We start from the raw sequence: 22,665 nt of genomic DNA on the forward strand, positions 1-22,665 counted from the left end.
CTCGTTTAGACGAGAAATTAGGAGTACTGAAGCTATCTTCACTTTGTTTCTGTGAGAAGAAGAAGTTACGTTTTGCATTCATTCATTTTAAATGTACAAAGATGGATATTGCACCTAATGAGTTAGCGAAGATAACCTCACTTGATATGCACATATCCATGTCCATAAAAATATTTTTTCTTCCTGGTTTGTATTAGAAAATCGCACTTTAATCGACTTCTTTTCTGACCAACAGTGAGAAGACACAGCTGAATACTCGAAGAATGAATATTGAATATGAATAATAATAGATGATAGATGTCCCTTAAGGTATTTGCCAGTTCATATAAGTTTAATAATGCTTACTTAGGAAATTTAATTGATACTATTTTAAGAGTTTAATTTTTTTTTCTTTCACATTTGAGGCAGTGAGAAGCAAAAGGATGTAAGTGGACACTTTTAAGTTTTGAGTAAAAAGTGTTTTAAGTTCAGATCTTAGGAAGGCTTTCATTGGAATTGTTTTCTAAACCAAGCTGTAAAGCCCCACCTACCAGGGCTAAAAGTACCCAAAACAAAGGAGAGGTTCACCTACCATTTGTACTGGTTATCTAAAAATTTTTAATTTTGGCTCTTACATCCCTTTATTTCTCACTGCCTTATTAGTCCTTTCTTGGTAAAAAGAAATCATATTGCTTCAAGGAGTCGATAACAGCTGGATTGTTCAATACCAACAACGGAAGCGATATTCTTATGCCCACGGATGTGCGTAAGTTAAGTACGACTATCTTTGTTGATATTCTAGGATTTATATTCTTTTTTGGTACACTAAAATGAACAAATGCAAAACATAATTTCCTCTTTTCCCACAAACACACTGAAGAAATAATCTATATTCCTAATTTCTCACAGAATTCTACGCAGTCGAAAACAACACCCAGATGACATTAAGGCAGATAGAACTGCTTAATGGGACCTTCTGGAGGGGATGGGACCAATCAACTTAAAAGTCTCAAAAAATAGCTCTGTCCCAAATAAGCCAAACTTTAAAATAAGTTCAGAATTACGTCTTACATAGTAGCAGCAGCAGCAAAGGATCATATACGAAAAGCAATTTACCCTCAAAATCTCAACTCACCAGATACATTTAACATCAATTATCAAAGAACTATCAAAAATGAAAACAAATTTACATTTATAATCAGATTTGCAGCACTGTTTTCTATGTTAATATAGCTGTATTTTGTCAGAAAAAAACTCCCCCAAAACTTCAAGCATCTGAAATGCCTGATAAATTCTTAAAAATGTTTTACCATCCCTCTGGAGGCAAACACGCTTATCTGTTAAACAAAAGTAAATTTTATGGGAGCCATTGAATAGGCACATATACATTTAACAATATGTACACATTTATAAGTATTTTAACTAAGAAAAATTTGGGGAACATGGCTAGATGCACTTTACCTTCTGAATAAAAATTTTCTGTAATTTAAACAAGGAAAATAATAGAACATAAAAATGTAATTCTGAAAGATTCTTTTAATCCTATAATATGCAGATATATTGCAGTTTTATAGCCAAGCTATTTCTAAGCTTGTAGATATGAACTTTTACCTCATTCATCAACTTATAAATATCCATATAGAAAGCTATTTTGCTACTTATGTATAATCTTAACTTGTATGATGTATGAAAGCATACTTCAGTCTAAAAGAGGGATTGAAAATAAAGTGAATTTCACTTAATGATTGAGATGAATTTCTATTCCTAAACCAACACCAATAAAAAAAAAAAAAAGATTTTACTGCACTACCACAATTTAAAATAAAATTCAAAGAAAAACGTAAATGATCGGGTTAGTTATGTTACTATTACAAAAGATCAAGACAAAATCATTCCTAGACCAATCTCAATCCAAACATATTTTATTTATTACAACTAAAAAAAGGGGGGGGGGGGTTTAGAAAGTCATAACCGCCTCTTTTTTGAAGTCAGTTTTTATGTAATGCATCAAATTTAATTATGAATATTCACTTTCCTTTTGAAATTTTTTCATAAAACCAATTTGGAATAAAATTTCTGGAGATTGAGGTTTAAATATTTTATCTATATTTTTATACTAAAATTTCTAACAAAGTATATTCAATTTTTAACATTCAGAGTACAAAATAAAAAATAGCATTGATTTAAAATCAAGCATAAAATGACAATATCTGCATGAAGTACTTATAATCAAAGTTAGTAACATATACCACATTGTAATAAGCAGATCTAAATTCAGTAAACATATTATTACATACCATAGAAATATAAAAACCATTTAAGGTTTCGAACGATACATTATTTTAGAAAAGCTTGATGTAGTCAAATTCAATTAAAACATTTTTACAGCTAAAATATTAAATCCACTCAGTTCAGCAACAATTAAAAAATATCAATGCAAGTATGAAAACTTGTTCTTTAATATCGATTTGACCCTTTGATTCTTGTGATCCTTTTTTAAAAATTATTTAAAATCTACTTCAAAGGCTAATAAATATGATACACACATATATTCAATGCCATTTGAGGTAGTATTCGACTAAAATGTGCACGAGAGCCAGGGTTATTGGGGGGAAAAAATGCAAATTTTCTTACCAATTTTTAAACTATGACTTAGAAAATACTTATATAATAACAGTATTATGTATAATATCTATTATTACTGCATATAATTAAAAAAAAATCAATAATAAGAATTCCGTTTCACTATTCATGTTTCTCTACATTGGAAATACCATACATATAAAAACTTGAATAAGATTTTATAATCTTTAATCAACAACAAAATTGTTTCATAGTTAACAAAGCAAAAAACATATTGGATACTTAATATGTTTCATATTTTCTATTCATGTAATGTTAAACTTGTGTTTGTGTGTGTGTGGGGGGGGGGGGAGTATCATACTATTAGGTTGAGATTATTCATATAAGTGAAAGGAAGCCGTAGAAAAAGATAAAGAAAGCTAAAAACTTTTGACACATACAAAAATAGTTTTGAGTGTACAATGGAAATCTGTTAACATGCCTTACACTACCATTTCTGTGTTTAGAAGAATAGATAATTGATATTAAAATGTATCTTGCATATATTTCAATTGGAGAAAATAAGTGAAATATATGCATTAACATTAATAAATTATTCTTCTTTGCATTAATAATTTTTAATCATTTGCAGCAACTGTTTACATTTTATTAATTTTTGTTATTAAAGAAATTGAACAGAAACATATAAAATTAATAAGTTACGAAAACCTTATTAAAAACCTTCTTATAATGGAACTGTCTCATTCAACATGACATAATAGTATCCTTAATGTATTTAAAAGGTGAAACACAAAAAATTGATATGTGACAAAATTTACACTGACAGTCTATGACAACATTTGGCACATTGTTAAAAATTATATGGAACGTCACGGGTAATAAAATTTTCAATGCTACACAATATTTATATTCCATAGATTAAGCTTTAGAATCGATTGTTTTTCTTCATGTAAATGCCAAAATTCACAATGATTTCATCGTATGTCACAAGAGAAAATTAGGTACTGAGATTAAATACAAACATATCAATGAGTTATTAGAGGTTTAATAACATAACAATACTGAAGAAAATGACTTTCATTATTATAACACTGATGAAATTTGATTTGTTACTAGAAAAATGTTTTTATAGAACTACTACAAAGTAACTATGTTATGCAACAACAACAAAAAAAATAACGTCTCAGTTATGTAATGAAAAATGAACTAATATCAATAAATTTTGCTTTCGGGGAGGGGGGGGAGGACATCTCAAAGCTAAATATACTTGCCATAATACACTAAAATAGAATTTTTTCACCTGAAATAACCAGTTGAAGCTTCTACACTATTTTGCTATTTGAATTCCTTACTGCTTCAATTTCAATCAAGTACTAATGCAGTTTTCATTGTTTTATATAAAAATTACAGCATTAAAAAGCTTTGACAAAGTATATTTTATATTAATTGTCGTTGTCTTTGTATCACGTTTCAGTTTGATTTGTAGAAAATTTATTGACATTATCAAAAAGAAAAATAACCCAAAGTATCGACACAACCAGGCCAAATATATACAACATATTTTGCAGAACTAAAATCTGCCAACTAGTATTTCTGTTGCATTAAAATCATTTAAACATCCTTCAGCATCTAATCAATTTATAGTCTAACAGGCAGTCACATATACCATTATCCTTCAAGAGATATTATTGAAAAATGTTTATATTCAGTCATTTCCAAAATTATTAACTTTGAGTGTGAATGAAAGAAATCATCACATAAAATTGAATATTAAGTCCTGAGTAAAAACGTAACATGAGCAAAAAAGTATAATGATTTTGAATAATGTAATTGAGTAAAAAATGTAGAACTTAAATATCAAAGGAGTAGGAGTATTTTTATATGATATAAGAACTTCTGAAACTGCAGTCATAATTAAACTTTCATTTCATTTAAAGCACAAATAAACCCTCTACTTTGAATTATCAGTAAGATCAATTTAAATATAGCCATTATGTTATCAATATAATTAAAATTCAAGGTCAAGTTGCAAAACTATTTACGTTGCACATTTTACTTTCAATTTCGACCTGGTCAATATGAAATGACAAACAATTAAAATTGACACATGAATGCAAAAGTATATGTTATTAATGTTCCTGCTCTAAAAAAGAACATTAATAGAAAATTACTCTTGATAACACGTGAATAGACACTGAGTAAGAGCAAAATACATTTAGATGAAAGTGAATAAATTAAGTGCAAATACTGTGGAAAGATAATTCTGATAACATTCAGTCAAACAGCATAAGACACAAATATTTCATAAGCTTTACATACAAGCTATAACACACATTAGCACAAACAAATACATTAGTGAATCAAGATGAGTATAAGCTGAATTTTTCATGCATGCAAAAATATAAGGCACAGCTGTTGGGTGCATACATAAAGTTATAATATTTTGCTCTTTTTTATACAAATGGACAGCCCTAATTATTCAAGAAAAAAAAAGCACAACATAATTTATCAAATTAAAAGTTATACATTAACCAAACAGAATAAACCTAACAAACTGACAAATGAAAAATGCACATCAAAATAGATTCACATATTTTTTATCAAGATTAAAGATAACTTTTATATTTTTATATGTAAGTAAAGATACAAGCAGTAAATGCTGCATAAATAGTAATTGCAACACCAAGAAAGAATAATGGAAAGTAATCGCAATGCACATCAAATGCTAAGCAAGATTTGACAGGTAAATTATCAAAACTGAATAAAGTACAGTAGAGTGCTGAATTTTTCGGATCATGTCAGTATCAGATCCCAGAATGTTAGTAGTTAAGGATTTTTTTTTTCTGAGCACAGCCAATAGAACAAATTTTTAGTGCTTCTTGAAAACATTTTGCTATAGTTAGTTTCAGAAATATTCTTCAAAAGGACTATGAAGTGACTGTATAAACAATGGCAAAACATACAGAACCATTAATATTAAGTAAGTCAGGTCATTTCATTAGCGACCTTTCATACAGAGTGACATTATAGCAAGCTTTACCTGCATTAAAACCTATATGACTAAATAAAACCATTTTGGTTAATGCTCCATATGCCTTGACAAAGACAAAAGTCTTCATTTGAATGGAACTTGAAGAATAGGAAGCTTTTTAGCAGAAATGATAAAATTCACATTGGAAATGATGATAGAACTGGGATATGTATGTGAAAGAGATGAATGGAGAAGAACAAAATAGAGCCATTCCATTGCAGAATCAGGCAGTGCCTGTCACATGACCATCACCAATTTTTTTGAAAAAATTACAGTAGTTACAACTAAGGGACATATGAAATATCCCAAAAGGATTTTGCAAGACCCTTTTTTTTCTTCAGTTACAGCCTACTAAAATTCTGCACAAAATCGGCCATTTTGGAAAAAACCAGCAAAACACTCAATTTGAAATGGACACTCTGTTTCAAAAGTATTTAACCTATTTGAATAATTCTTTTTTCTAAAAATAAATAAAGATCCATATATCATCTAGACATCGTTTTTGAAAATTTAGTTGGGTTTTTTGATAAAGAAAAAATATTATTTTTGTGGCGAAAAAACTGCATTTTTACCGATTTTTGCCATGAAAAAAAAAGTTTCTTTTTTTTTTTACTAAACGGAAATGGCAATCTAAAACCCTTATATGATATTTTAAAAGCATATTTTATTATAATCTTACGATCCATACAGCCTTGGAAATCAAATTTGAAATTTTGAAAATTTTCAAAAATCAACGATTTTTTGAAGTGAAATTACTCAAAAAAAACCCATTTTTTTTAAATTTAAAAATTGGCTCATTTGAACCCGTTTTAATGCTTAACAAGTGGATATACACCGCATCCCGTGTTTTTTAACAAAAAATGTTTTATGATTTTTTTGAAAGTCACCTAATCGACCATGGCATACATGTAAAATGAAAATGGCTAATAATTTCATTCATTGAAATTCTGATTATATTAATGCGTAATAGCTACAGCAATAGTGTACTTTATCAGTAACAACTAAAATCTTACTGACTTTTAATAATACAGGTGTAAAAAACCGCTTTTGATGACCCTGACTATTTGTCTTTTTGTATGACTCTGCGTAATTATAGATGAGCCTTTGGTGACCATCTGACTACATTATATAAATATTTTCCTGCTGATCAGGGCTTAATTGTTATGGGAGCTGAGCTCCCATACTTCCTAGCTTATTTCACTCAAATTTTTGCATTTTTGACCGAATTCACGCCACTTAAGCATTAGAATAAGTTCTGAAGACTATAGAGACTTCTTCTGTTAGAAATTGGATCCCTGGCTATAATAGCTCGTTTGGTGATCTGTTTGGTTACCTCTTACAAACTTCTTCAATTGATTACTTCTCTTATAAAACAGGTGGTTTTTTTTTTTTTAATTCTCAAACTATAGGTAAGTTTTGCGTTTTGAATTTAGTGTACCTATACTTATGTACTATGAAATCGTACCCTGGCATTCAACCACTTATGCTTTTCTAGTAATATGGACATGATGAACTGCATGCAAAATGGCAACACTATCTTTTGAAATAAATAAAGCAAAAATGATGATTAGTGTTGGAAGTTTATGGTTCAAAAATTAAAGATGTATTATATGAAGCAAATGTATGTTAATACTCTTTAGGATGATGAGGAATAAGATAGTCACTTCAACCACTCCAATAACAGATATTCACATCATTAAGTGTTCGATGAGTAAACTTATGAAACCAGATATTTTATCTTTGCCTTTAACACATTCTATACCTACACACTCATATCTCTATAAAACATATATACATAATGAATGCATAAACATTATTAAAGCACAATATCTGGTTCTTTTATTACCTTTTCATTGTTAGGATGCTGCATTTAGTTGACCTAAACTGATAACTGCTTCAAACAAAGAAGAGCTTAAGTTTCATACTAGATCTAGGTCATATAAAATAGAGGTAAAGTATAGAACCTCTATTGATTCAATATCACAATGTATGCACACTTTCACAAGTGCTAATGTTGGCTATATACAATATGGATTCTAAGCAGGAAGTAAAAAGAAGGAGAGGAATCTCCATGACAGCAGTTTGGCGACCCAATTTCACTTCTGCTAGAGGGTGCTATGCCCCAAGACTCTTGATGCTTATGTGCTTATTCCCATAGTCTGCATTTAAAAGAGTGTTTTAAAATATATTGTCAAACTATTTTAAAGTATTGAGTTAATTTTAATATACAAGCACTTTAAAGACACATAGAATGTCTTTAGTTTCATTCTACGTTGGAGATTTGTTTTAGATTCAATAACTTTTTTTTTAAAATTTATTATTATTTATTCATTTATTTTTTTATTTTTATGTGAAGCTATAATTTTATCCATGAAACTAAATGATTAATATAACAACTATTTGGAAGATAATTTAATTGATTGCGTGGATGTTTCTCAATTTATAAGTAGAAGTTTATATTGTTTGTAAAATGTTGTGATTAATCTATCCTTAGAATACTTTGGAGTTTAGCCTAAGGATTGCAAAACTGCCGGGAAATAAAAACCAATATCATTCCTTTATTCAACATAATTATAATGTTATATAATTATAATGTTCTAAGTGCATAAAGCAAGTTGGTTAAAGAAAGGAAACTAAATATTACTGATACAATTGATAAGAAGACAATTTAATTGTTGGAATATTTTTAAGTTGCACAGAGAACATACCTGTATCGAAAAAAAAATGTGATTAACCTATTTTCAGAACAAAATTGTAGTTCAGCAATGATTAAAAAAAATGTATGTTAATCAAGCAATCAATCATTTTAATGTATGCAGGGGTTATCAAACTTTATCGACTAACGTCACCCTTAGACGAAATAGAATTTTCTCGGGGCACCCTATCAGATTAGGTAAATGAGCTAAATAAGGCCATCCTAATGTTCAAAACTAAATATCACTCGCATTTATAAGTGAATTAGCACCAGCTTCTGCATCCTCATCAGATGGTTTATTGGGGGTACAATCTACTTTTCTAGGATATCAAATAACAGGGCAAAATGATGGTGAACAAAAACATGTTTCTCTTTGAATTCATCAACTACATAAATTAAACTTTAAGAGCAATTAACAATTATTTTTATGCTACTCAACTATAGTGAACCATGTAGAAACAAAACCTGCTGTAAAATAAGACATATTGTTTTGACATCTCTCTTCGGTAATAAATTTTGCTTCATAGTTGGTTGGCAACCAAAAAATACTTGTTGAAAATGCTTGATCATCAGTCAGGCTTGATGATGACAATGAAGTCACGATATAGGGAAATTTTATAATGCTAGAGGCTGGAGAGAAAAAAAAGGCTTTATGAGTTTACATGACCTTATTTGGCACTCCCCCCAACATACATATGGATACCACAGACACTTCGAGGCATCCCTTGCCTCTTTCTACGGCACCCCAGGGTGCCACGGCACCCAGTTTGAGAACCCCTGAATGTATGAGTTAAATTCCAGAATTTTTTTCATAAAAAATTATAAAAGTCGGCACATTATTTAATTTAGAAAATTAAATACTAACCAATGAGCAAGCAAGAAAATTAATTATGAAATAATAAAGGCAATTAAATTTAAACTTAACTTTGCAAAAAAATTGTTTTCCTTCTAATTTATGTTTTCTATCACTTGGGTGACCTGATTCACAAAAGGCAGATGGATAATGCATTTTTGTGAAAGATAAAACTAAAAAATAAAATAAATAAATAAAACACAGCAAAATGATACAGAAATAACCATGATGCAGATATGTTAAATTTGTAATGACAATAATGATATGCGTAAAAATACTGAAAATATTTGAATTGGTCTAGTTATTGAATAAATAATGAGAATCAAAATAAAATATATGACAAAGAAACATGTTGATATCATAATAATAAAGATCTCTCTTTCAAGGGAATAACCGAGTGCCATATCATGCCTCTCATAATTTCCTCATATCCACGGCCAGAAACTAACAACTTGCCTGCTACCTCCCATTGGTATCTCCGCTGACTCCGTCGAAAACATTCGGGGTCCAGCAAAATTCTCTTTTCCCTACTTCATCAATAGAGAGTCATTGAGCACTAGCGCCTTGAGTGGGGATGGAAGAATCAAGCCACAATTTTCTCCGTGTTGCCAAAGGAGATGAGGTCCCTTCCTTTTAGCCTCCCTGATTCTAAGCTGCTTTCGTTTGTCATTTCAGTTTATAAATTCTCTTATTTTTCAAAAAAAAAAAAAAAAGGAAAACTGTAAACAAAAACTTTATTTAAAAATAGCTATTATTGTGGTCTGGTGATTCCTTCTTGGTGTTGTCATTTTCACAAACAATAATAATAGATTTATATAGATATATGTGCAAGTGTGTGCCAAAATCAGTCTATTCTTGAAGTAATTTCTTTTAATTTAAACGCCTGATACAAAACTTCCTTTGACCATGGTTCAGATCATTGCAAATATTCAAAATGTGGTTATATTGCGCAATACATGCTTACTAAGTGCAATTTTATGTACATATATATATAATGAATGACTCGGTGTAGAAAGATAGTTTTCTGATTATCAAAACAAATTTTGGAAAAGAATATAGAAGTTGAAAAAAAAAGCATATATATATATAATTCAGTTTGTTAAAACAGTTTTCAAGACTTAGAGAACAATTTTTGCTTCAATACAAAATTTTTACACTTTGCAGATTATTATTTTTACTAATTACCTTTTATATTTATAAATTAATGATTGAATTTTCAAAAACTTAAGAAACAGAAAGTAACAAATTATCTGCATTTTCAGAAATTTTGGAATAGTAATATCCTTGATAAACACACATACAAATACACACACATATATATATATATATATATATATATACAAAAATAAAAATTTAAGAACATAGTGTAAATTAATATTGGAATTTCTTTCTTATGCTATAAATGCTTTTCTTTTTAATAGCCATTATTATTTTTTCTATGATTAAAAAATTGTTAATTACATTATCACTGATTTTGTTTGCTTAGTTAAATCAGAACCATTAAGCTCCTATGCTAAAAAAAAGAAAAACTATAAATTTTAACAAACCAATATTTTTTACAGGAAAATGTTTCTAGTGTAAAATACATTTCAATGTTAATTTCTATCAACATTTAGTGCATGCGTAATTATCAATGATTTTAATAATCTAATATATTTTTGTAGTAAAATTTTCGAATTCTCACAATAAAAAATAGTACTTAATATACAATTTTTCTCTGAGTTATGTGGGCATGTAATACATTTGTCTAAACAGACTTCACAATAATTTGAGAAGTTGACCACATCATGTTAAAAAATTGTGCATGAATTAATAATTTCACTATTTCAACAATTAATCAAAACCATAAATATCAATCAATAACAACACCAGAAAAAAGAAAACATAATCAGAGAAAATTAATTTTTGAAAAAAGTTTTTTTTACCGCATTATTTGAGCAAAAGAAGGATTTAAAATAAATTTAAGGATTAAATTATTTTTTAATTGGTTTTAATGGTATCAATAAACAAAAATAGAAGATGAGCTGTCAAGTTGAATATTTTTACCTTCTAAAAGGTTAGTTGCTCATCAAACACCAACGAATAAATTGATACAACCATAACATTAAATGGTAGCCTCCATAGTCTTGCCTTCAGATAGCTGCATAGTTCATTTAACAATGGTTGCCAGCCCATTTTATATGCCAGCTTAATTAAATAGTAACAATGCACTTATATACAATATATCATGTATGACAATTAAAAAAATATTTCCTTTTAGAATATTATCATAAACATTTAATCCTTCATAATTAAAGAAACAGATTAAAAATTTAACAAACTACAATGCTTTTTTCAATCATTCCCAAGAGGTCAAGTGCATTAAGGACGGATGTGAGGGCTACATACCAGAAGAAAACGATAAAGTACCTTAAAAAAGAGAAAAAGAAAGGTATGCTATCAAAACAAGATGTTAAAAAATTAGATTTGTCAATGTTTGTAAAACCAAACTTGATGTATTAGTTACAATACAATAAAATTAACAATTTAATGAAAAATGCAGGAAGTATTTTATTTGAAAGATGGCATAATTAATATGAAAATGCAAAAGTAAGGGAACATCACAAACTTGTTTTCTACAGTACTAATATTACTAGATACTGCCTAAAATCTCAGAATTAAAGAAGGTGATCAAGATACGACATAATTAATTAGCCACTTATCTCCCACACCTAACTTAAAAATTAGCTTATGTTTTTATCACATATTCTGATAGTTTACAAAATATCAGTTTGAAAGGGGTTTCAATAGTTTATCTTCAATTAAAATTCAATGAGAACATGAGTCCATATACTGTAAAATGGGGTGACTTGGTAAGAAAGGGATTACAGGTGATTTGAACTATACAACTTCAAAATCTCTTTTTTTAATGACATCATCACTGCTGTCTCATTAAAAGTTTGAAAGGTGGTATGAGGACACTATTTTATGCTTGTTTCCTTGACAGAAATAAAAATTTTTTAATCATCTGGTTAGAGTTCCAAAAAAGGATTTAACATTGAAAATGAATCATATGTATATGATTCGTTTGAAATGATTGAAAGTCCCCCTAAATATAAAAAAGACAGCACTTTTAGCCTGAAAAAGAGGGAAATTTTAGTTTTGAAGAGCACCTACATAAAATTTCAAAATATGCTCAACTATTTTGATTCACAAAAGGTTTAAACTTTCCATCTATTTTTTCACTTATATTTTACTTATCAATCTTATAAGAGCTGTACAATCTCTTTTTTTTTTTTTTTTTTTTTGCTGAATTAAAAAAAACTATATAATGAGGTAATGCAAAAGCAGCTAAAGTAAGCAGCTGTTATTATAGTTTGATTAGCATTAAACATAGGTCATTTTATTTTTATAAAAAAAGGACATTTGCTTTGAGGAAAGGGGCAACCCTAATTAAAAAGATAAGATTTAAACAAAGATGTATTTTAATGTTTGATTAAAAGTATGATGATTGCACGTCTTACATTGAAACATGAGGTAGCTTTTTTTTTCTGTACAAGAATCTGAAATGTCTGTATGCCACTGCAACTCCAAAGATCAAGAAAATGTTTACTTATGGAACAGTTTCATGCAGGATAAAGCTGACCCGATTTCCCAGACAGAAGTTTTACTTCAGTCAAACATAGGGAAAGAAAGTAAAATATAACTTCAATTTAACGAAACCCGATTTAAGGATTTCCTCAATTTTATGATACATTTCACTAGTCCCGATTTAACTGCATTGAATGTATATGCTTCTCGATCTAACGATAGCCTTGATTTAGCGATAATTTTTTCCAGTCACTTGACAATGGTTAAATCTGGGTTATACTGTACCAGGTTTGATTGCCAAAATTTCTGATGGTAAATTCCATGCAGTAAATGAAAAACATTTGCATTTACTACAATTATGCAAAAAAAGTTACTTTCACTTGTTTTTATCTTAGATCTTTTGTTCTATTACACTCAAATTATTACTAGAGTAAGATGGAAACTTAAAATTCTGAAAGGTACATTATTGAGGTAAGAGAGAACAGACAAAGTCAACCCGCATGAAAGGATGATTTGAGTTTGAATTTGCAACCATTTTCTCAAAACATAACTAGCTGAAACTCAAAATTCTTTCACAACCAAACAATGATAAATCACTAATTTTCGGTTATATATTTTTAGTTTTTTAACGGGAGACTGCTCAAAATATCTATAAACCATACTCAAGTCACTCCAGCTTACAATATGATACAACTTGTAATTTCGTATCTAAATTTCTGAAGGAAAACAGACGTTAGTTCATTTTGGGATAACATAATGCAAGTCCATTCAAAACTAATTTTTTATGAAATATTCTAAATAAAATAATCATTGCAAAAGCATTCATAAGATTACATGATTTTATGATAGAAAATATGGTGCAATAGGAAATATTACTTATTTTAAGTGTCATGCTAACCCATATTTCTAAAAGTTCATGATACATTTTTTAAAAAACCAAATAAATTGAGCTTTAATATTTTTTTTTAAGCTGGGAGAAAAAGATTTTTCTTTCTCTCTTTCTTACTTTTATTAATATTTTTTATTTTTAATGTAGTTCAAAACTTTCGAAAGTTAGGGGGCGAAAACACCAATATGTAACTCTTCAAGTGGACAGGACTGGCTTTGAAATAAATGAAAGCATTACTGAGTAAAGGTCTCTAGTCTCAGTTAATTTATATTGAGGCACTTCCACATTTAACATTTTTTATATTTTTTTGTATGTATCATCTTTGAAATACAAATATTTAGCATTAGGATCTCATTTAAGCACACACTAATTTCTATATATTATTATGTGAATAGAAGAGGCTGATTGCTCTACCATTTGATTTCAAGAATTTCTCTACACACATATAGTCCTAAACATCAATGTGTTATTAATATTTACTGTAATGTTCCATTATTTTCAAATTACATTTCATCTGAATTTTACAGAATTTATTTTACTATTGAGTCACGTGCTAAACATGTGCACAAAGGATATGACCTCTAAATTTGAAGTGAGTGAACACAAGTTTTAAACCATTTACCATACTTATGAAAAATCAGAAGATGACTGGCCAAAATTTTTTGTAATATTATTTGACAATTCCTTTATATTTTCTGTATTTGGGTTTTCTAGATAGTCAGGATCAACATTTACATGTTCATGACAAATATCCTCATTAGAAATCATTTCTAATCTGTAATTGTCACACTCAGAGTCACAAGTAACATTTAAACTATCTAAACTTAACAACTGATCGCTATCAAACACTCTACTACTTGCCCTAGAAGATACACTTGTATCATCCATATCACCATCTCCATCACAGGGATCATTAATAATTGAATTGAGATCACTCAAAGCACCTTCAGCATCAGTCAACCCATGCTCATTTAGTAATGAAGCATTTTCTAAATTGGGATCATCTGTACAATATTCATCTATCAATGGAATTTCAACAGATTTCTCATCATCACTTTCATCAGTTTCGCTTTTTTCTGACACTGATTTTGCAATACAATTATCAACAGTTGATCTCAAGTCACTGTTTCTCAAGTCTTTAGAAGGATCTTTTGGGCATAAAGAAATTGAATTTGATGAATCATGAGTTTTCTGGTTAATATGTGATTTTGCATTTTTATGCGAAACTTCTGGAGGAAAAACTTTAGTAGAATATTTAGAGGGCTGTTCTAACACAGATAAAACTTTTGGATCAAGTTTGCTGTCTTGATAATCCGGTAAAGGAATGAAAATACCTAGTTTTTTTGGAACATCATTCTCACATAATTCAGCCTCTGAAGTGTTATTATTGTCATAATCTTTGAAAGGCTTTGATACAAAAGATAAACCTTCAGAAACTTGATCTGATTCCATTCCCTCAGAGGACGTACAATTTGGTGACAAAATGTGCCCAGATTTTTGTAAACAATGCATAGAATCATTAGATAAACTTCTTACATCTGACAATTTAAAATTTTTCATACGGGTCGAATCAGAATTATTTGTCAAGGATACATCTGGAAAACAAAAATTGTTAACTGCACTTTGTTTAGGAGATACTGGTGAGAATTCAGCTTTTGGTGGTAGGGAAAGGGAAGAACTTTTTTCCAGTTTTGACCTGTTTTTCTTTCGTTTGGAAGATTTAGAAAACAAAGGAAAATGTCTTTCTTCTAATACATTTGATTTCACAAATGTTTCTCCATTGGTTGAAACTAAAACCTCCCGATTGCATTTGAAACTCTCCTTTTTCTCATCAGCATTATCATCTTTACTTAAGTACATTTTCTTCAACTTTGACTGCAAATCATTTTCATTAGAATCACAGATTTTACTATCAGAGATGTAGTGAGATGGTGATAAACCTACTTCTGGCAACCCTTGTTTACCTTTTGAGTGATTTTGAGCATGCACAGAATGTGGTTGAGCAAGAAGAGAATTATCCCTATCTTTCTCTGATAGATGAACCCATGGAACATCTGAGCAATAATCGTAATATGCAGGGGAAGGGCTATCAACATCAGTACGTGACATATCTGTACGTGCATAGCTGTCACAAGAAGATACAGATGAGCGATTTGGTGATGATGTATCAACAGAGTTATTCCTTTCATGGTCCAGTAAACTTTCTCGACTGCTACTAATAGTGGTAACACTGGCATCAATAGGAATTGATTCTGTTGTATGAGTTTCAGGCCCTTGTGGAGAAGAATGAGATGGAAAGCAAAGCGTTTCTTCTGGTGGTGTAAGTACAACAGGTTGTTTGTTGGCAGGATGAGTTCTTGGATGTGTGTACATTTTGGAAGGCCTGTAAACTTTGCTTGTGTATAAAGAAGAATTAGAGCCCATTTTCTGCAATCTATCTTGCAGATCTTTAGATTCCGGCAACAAAGCATCATGTTTCTGTTGCTCGCCATCTTGAATTGCATTATTGTTGCACCATGGTCTTATTTGAGAATGAGCTTTAGTAGGAGCATTGCCAATGATTGGCTTAGGTTGATCATATAAGGCTGATTCCTTTTGAACAGGTAAACTAGATTGGTGAGTAGGTGGTTGCCATGGAGGAAGCTGCATTGTAGGCAGTCTAGGACTGCTTGTAGATAAAATTTCATTAACATGTGATGTTTGGTATGCAAGAGATTTTTTGCCACGTATACCAACATGTTCATTATTAATGTTGACAGAATTAACAGCACTTAAGGAATTTTGTTTCATAATAGACTGAACTTCGTTTTCTTTTTTCACAATTGGTTCTTCAGAATGTATTATTTCTCCTGCTTCCTTTCGTCTCAAGAGAAAGTATGTTGTCATATCACCTTTACCTTTTACTTTTACAATTCCTCGACATTGAAAAACATATCCATCTTTCAGTAGCAAGTATACATCTTCTGTAACCTTGATAAATAAAAAAAAGTAAGTGTTCATATCTTTTTTAAAAAATCCATAAGCATAAACTAATAAGGCTTTTAGGCAAAAAGCAATTTCAGAAATTAATAAGGGAATAAAACAGGTGATAAATGTATAGATAATTTAAACTTGTATGCTTAAATAAAACAAATTCTAGTACATTGAAATATTCTGCAAAACCAATTTTTGTTTCTTAATTATTTTAGAATACAATATTGAATTAGATCTTACACTAAACTAATCATTTTCTTTGCTTTTTTCTAAACCTCTTCAAGTTCCAAAAATGCCTTTCCAAGCACATACAAAATTTGAATTGAGGAAAAAGAAAATAAAAACTGAATTATTGACAAATGGAATACAGTTATAAGAAAAGTAAGAAAAACAATGTTAAAACAAAGCACAAATTTGCCAATTACAGCAGACACGTTGTTTCGGCGTTACAGGGAACGCCTTTTTCAATGCAAAAAGTAATGAGCTTATGGATGAAAAGACATCCGACAAAAGCTTTTGTCGATTACAATGAGTTTTGAGATTACAATGAGCCTGTTTTTACAATCCAAAAAGATGTAAGTAAACAGACAAAAAGCATGCATTCTATTCAAAAGCTCACATATCCTTGATTAAAAAAAGCTCCTTGTAATCAGTAGCAGGAGAGAGGGGCGGCACCAGGTGACAGTCAAAGAGGATTTCATAGTTCATAAAAAATATAAATACTTTATTTTTAAAATGTCCACCAATAGATTTTAAATTATATTTAATCTAACAAATTCAACAAAAATAAAATGCCCATTATAGCAGAGAGAAGGAAAGGGTACATGGGTCTTTCCATGTCAAATCACACAACTAAAAAAAGTGAGTGCTCATAGATTTTAACAATATTTTGCAGGTTCATACCCATTTACTAAGTGGTATAAAAAAAAAACAAATTTTGACCCTCTAGTTGTTGTAGTTTTTTAGATATAAGGGGTTGAAATTTTAATGTTTTGCTCCACCGGCTCATACCTGCCTGACCATAACTCTGGAACAAATAAAGTTAGAAACTTGAACTTTATATATTTTGAAAGTTTACATTCAAAGCTTTAAAATGATACATTAATTGATACAAAAATACAATTTTTCATTTTGAAGGTCATTTGAAATTGATCTTCGACCTTGAGTATTTTCTAAAGTTATAATTTTAAAAATCTGAAAAAAATATATTTTGTATACACTGCTATTTTCCTTATTTGTGCCGAATTTCATGTTGGGACAACACTGGGATCATGCATAATTTAAAATTAATGTTACTTCGAGTGGTCAAAAGTCAATTGCTATCAATTGAAAGTCGAATATGTGTGCCCAAATGTGTCATAATCATTCTGATAATACAACCATTAAAAAAATCAAAAATTCATTCAACTTGATGTACAATGAGTAAGTTACATAGAATAATTATACAAGTTATCCATGCAGTTAAACTTGACTTAAGAGTTATATACTTCTTCCTGACAATGCTTTGCTAGGTTGCTTTCTGCTTCTGCAATTTTATATCTCCTTCCAGTTTCTACACTTGAGTAAAAACTGGTCTCAAGTCTTCACGCACACAATGTTATGGCAGCCGTTGACTCGAGTATTCCATTGTTCTCACACGAGGTAACTTCATAGATTCAATTTTTCTTCTAAAAATACTCCACAACGCTGTTAAAACTGAACCGAGTTGACTCAACAAATTTACTCATGTGTAAAGCGAACACTTGGCAATGTCCCTAAGAGTTGAATCAACTAAAATGTTGATTGAACTCATTGGGATGAGAACCTTGTTGTTGTCTTGTGCCAGCAAGGCTGGCAATTTGGGGTGCGCTGCTTCACTTTTCCAACAGTGACATAATTTGGCGTGAACTCCGTCTTCCACAATACACACATGCTATAGGGACCCATTAATAGGGTAGGCAGCCATTCACAGCATAACAACCTATTTACACAAAGGAAGGACAAGGACAGGAGAGAGAAAGTACATCCATGCCCGAGTCGGGATTCGTACCAGGGACCACCCCATCGCAGGCAGGGAAAATAGCATCTGTAAGTCAATCTGCTGATGATATTTAAAATAGAGCAAATATAATTTTAAAATAGTTTTACATTTCTAATTTATCATCTGCCAAACGTTGCTATATCATTATTTTTCAATTTATCGTCAAACATCCGCTGCATGAAACATTAAATTATGCTGATCCCCTAATTGTCCCAACATGAAATTTGGCACAAATAAAGAACACAATAGTGTATACAAAATATATTTTTTTCAGATTTTTATAATAATAACTTTTGGAAATATTCAAGGTCAAAAGTAATTTTGAATGACCTTCAAAATTTAAGATTGCATTTTTGTATCATGTAATATATAATCTTAAAGTGCGTTTAAGAGCTTTAAAATGGTATCAAGTTTTTGCATGTAGTGCAATTAAAAAAGTTATGTGTGTTCAAAAGCAACTCCGTCTACCAAAATTCGATTTTTTGTATTGACCCCCTATCAAAGAATATTATTAAAAATCTAAAAATTTAGGTTTTTACTTTTATTACCAAACACTATCTGTGTATAAAATTTTAGAAAAACCGGAAGGGATCAACTTGAAATTTTTTTTTTATCGATTTGGTATGGAATGACCCACATATAATCTAGAACAACTTTTGCATAAAATGGATTTGGTTGTCTTGACTAAACTTTTGTTATGCCACAAAAATATGACTGAGTTGTATCTGATAATTATATATATTTTATATATACATAAAACATTTATAAAGTTGTTTTTTTTGGGGGGGGGGGAGCTTGGAGACACTACAAGTTACCGACCTTTGTGACATTTGTGCTAGGAACTCCACTTCTTGTAACACCTAAACACATGTTGCATTTTTTGTTGATATTTTGCTCTATACATTTTGCTTTTTTTTTTCTAGCAAGTGACTAAATGATAAACTTACTAATTGATCAACCTTCCTTTCATCTATAACTAAGAACACATGTGCAATTCTTACATGTTTTGGGAGAAATGAAGGTCTAAATCTTTGCAACTTCATTGTTAAAATAGATTGTATTGACACACTGTTAATTGACATTAGTATGAAAAAATTAGACATTGAAACGGCAGCAACCCTGAACCAGTGTCTGTATATCAGAGCAGTATTGATGCATCGGTTTAGAGAAAAAGAGGTTAAATGATGTAGGACGCACACCAGTTTTTGGCGGTTCATCGCCCAGTCAAAGTACATATTTTTAAACAACCAAGTGTGAAATTTTAATTTTTTTGATTAGCAGATAGGTCCCTAGGGTTAAATCTTTAGGAGAAGTTTTTTGTCTACAATCCTATGTATCTGGTTTAGTGTTCACATGTGTGTACAGATTCAGTGTGTTTACATTATGAAATTAAAAGTTACTTTTCTCAGAAAATGCAGAAAATTAAAAATAAGACTTCCTGATTTCCAAGTTCTAATCTTTTGTTTTCTAAATGCTTTATGGCGATAGCTGTTTGAGTTTTTCAATGCAAGAGCAGTGTAATAAACATCTTTCTACTTATTTTCAATGATTATTTTTTAAGAGCTCAAATATTCTATTCAATGGGGAAAATATTTGTAACCTAAGTTTCTTTGCTTTGTTATTAGTTTAGCATGTTATGTCTCTTGGTCAGCTTTTTGTTTTTATTTATTTACTGTTTTAAACTAGTTACTTACAGTTTAGATTTATTGTATGGTTTCTTATCCTTCAGGTTTGTTAAAATTTTTACTTATTTCATAAATTAGTTTAAATCTATCTTTAACGTCATTGGTTTTTTGAATTTAGATCCCCTTCAATCTCCTTAACATTAGTAGAATGATCTAGAATTGGCCACTCTTAATTATGTGTTGCTCAGGGAAAACCTTTTTTGCCCCCCTGTATTCCCTGTTGATGAAAAATATTAAGAACAATTGTTAAATTAGGAAATTTGCACAACGTTGAATGAGAGCAAACTGAAAAAAAAAAAAAAAAAAAAAAAACATGAAAAGTAGCTCTATGTTTTAGCTGCGAAAATGCAAAAGAGAATCTTAGGTTATATGAACATAATAGTGTAAGATTTCTTTGCACACAAAAGTGAGTCAAAAAAAAAAAAAAGAAAAAGAAATGAATAAAAAAGCACACATAAAAAAATAAACATCAACCAATGTGCATGTACAGTTTTAAAATGCTAGAGAAAACATAATTGTAATGCACAAAGTGAATAAAATTTCATGGGTTTTTCAACTGAAATTGAGTGTATTTATATCCTTCTTGCTTTTCATCTGCTTACTTGGGATAGGGTGCACAGTATACCAATATACAATTTATAAAAGTGCTTGAGTACAACAGCATTCAAAGATTTGGTGCTTCTACCGAAGAGACTAGCAAATATTATACAAGAAATTGAGTCATGTAAGTGAAAACCCTTGAAAACAAAAACATCTGCAAGACACTAGTCTGTACTGCCAACGAAATTTTTGGAAGTACATTAAAAATTATATGCATAAACTCAACTTAAAAATTAATAATTTATTTATTTTATACATGAATCAATTTTTTTGCTTAAAATATTTTACATACCAAATCATAGGGCAATATTTAATATTAAAAAAGTAATAACAGTAATATTCACTTGGATGTGATTTGGGAGCCCAGTACTATCCATACGACTAGCAACATTTACTGTATTACCCCAAATATCATATTGAGGTTTGCTTGCACCAATGACTCCAGCCACAACAGGACCAATGTTCAAACCTAAATTCAAAAAACATCGAAGTTCATTCATCTAAAGTAACTTGGTAAGATCATACAATACATCAGCCATGTACATGATATTAAAATCAGTTTATCAAAGTCAAATTCAAAGGAACAAACTCAAATAAATCATTATAAAATCACTGCCTCATAAGATTAGAAAGCAAATTGTAAAAAATCAAACTTTCAGTTATGTTAATCTTTTTCCCATGTAAAATAAATCAGAATTTTGACAAGCTTTTTATTTCAAGCCTGTATGCTGCTAAAGACCAGTCAATATTAGAATCTACAAAAGTTAGTTTTTGAGATACTTGAAGAAACGGATTTTTGATAGCCCCAAACATCAATTAAATATCAATTTTGAAGGAAGAAAAACCTTTGCTTTCAGCCAAAACAAATAATCATGCTTGTCCAGTAAAACTGAAGCAAAATAAATGACAAAAACCTAAAAAAGGAAGAGAGAAAAATGTAGTACTGCCCTTTAAACAACCCAGGACAGTATGAGTTACAATGCAGAACTGCACTAGGCAGGTCAACAGCAGTATCTTTAAATTTTTGGTTATTTATTTTTTTTTGAATCTTTGTCGTACTTTTTACTTTAGCTTTAGTGTATAAACTTGTTTATTTTGATTCCAATGAAAATAAAACTTAAAAAGAACAATAAATCCTAACATTTTACTAATGCTGGTGGGGGAATTAAAAATGTGTTTCTTCAAATATTTCAAAAAATTGTGCACATACATAATTGTGCACAGATAATGGTGCATACTACGGTTTACAAGCTCACGGCAGTGAACTTCTTTTTATCGGAACAATACCTCACCCTTACTTTTGCATCCAGTAATGTTTCCTGAGCCCTTCCCCAATATGTGGAGGAGCAAAGAAAAAGAAAAGTTAAAACATAATAAAATATCTTGAAGAACTGCGTTGCACAAATTCAAAAAAGGTGCTTCATCTATGGTCAGTTGGTATTTGGTCAGGAACAAGTGAACATAAGTCTGAGAAAAAGTAGGAAATGTTTTGAAACAGACCAGTCAATTAGTGGGTCGTGGAGGGTGGTCAGTTTTACTGCCTTATTTTGAAAAAAATAATGTTTTTATTTATAAATGGGAGTGGTTTTTGTTGTTTTCCAATTAAACTAGCATTAAGCATAGTTTAGTTGGAAAACAAGAAGCCTTTGCCCCCCCCCCAAAAAAAAAGTCGAAATCAGGCCTGTGTTGAAACAATATACAATGAGATGCCAAAAGGCAGACAACGAGAAACTTTATCAAAACTAGAGACTCCCCAAACTTCATTCTAACTCACTGAAATGACAAAA

The 22,665-nt window shown here is 30.1% G+C and overlaps 1 protein-coding gene across 1 annotated transcript in view; it reads right to left on the minus strand.

Annotated features, from left to right (window-relative positions):
• Positions 1–11,623: 11,623 nt before the first annotated feature.
• The window catches only part of LOC129219156 (Ca(2+)/calmodulin-responsive adenylate cyclase-like), a 171,250-nt gene continuing 160,208 nt past the window's right edge, over positions 11,624–22,665 (minus strand). The window contains exons 19-20 of the mRNA XM_054853475.1: positions 21,223–21,347; positions 11,624–16,570 (exon numbers count right to left, since the gene is read on the minus strand). Coding sequence (XP_054709450.1) covers positions 14,228–16,570; positions 21,223–21,347 — 2,468 coding nt within the window. The 3' untranslated portion in view covers positions 11,624–14,227. The remainder of the gene's footprint in view (positions 16,571–21,222; positions 21,348–22,665) is intronic.

The sequence above is a fragment of the Uloborus diversus genome, chromosome 3 (genome assembly GCF_026930045.1).
Source record: "Uloborus diversus isolate 005 chromosome 3, Udiv.v.3.1, whole genome shotgun sequence".
NCBI lineage: Eukaryota > Metazoa > Arthropoda > Arachnida > Araneae > Uloboridae > Uloborus > Uloborus diversus.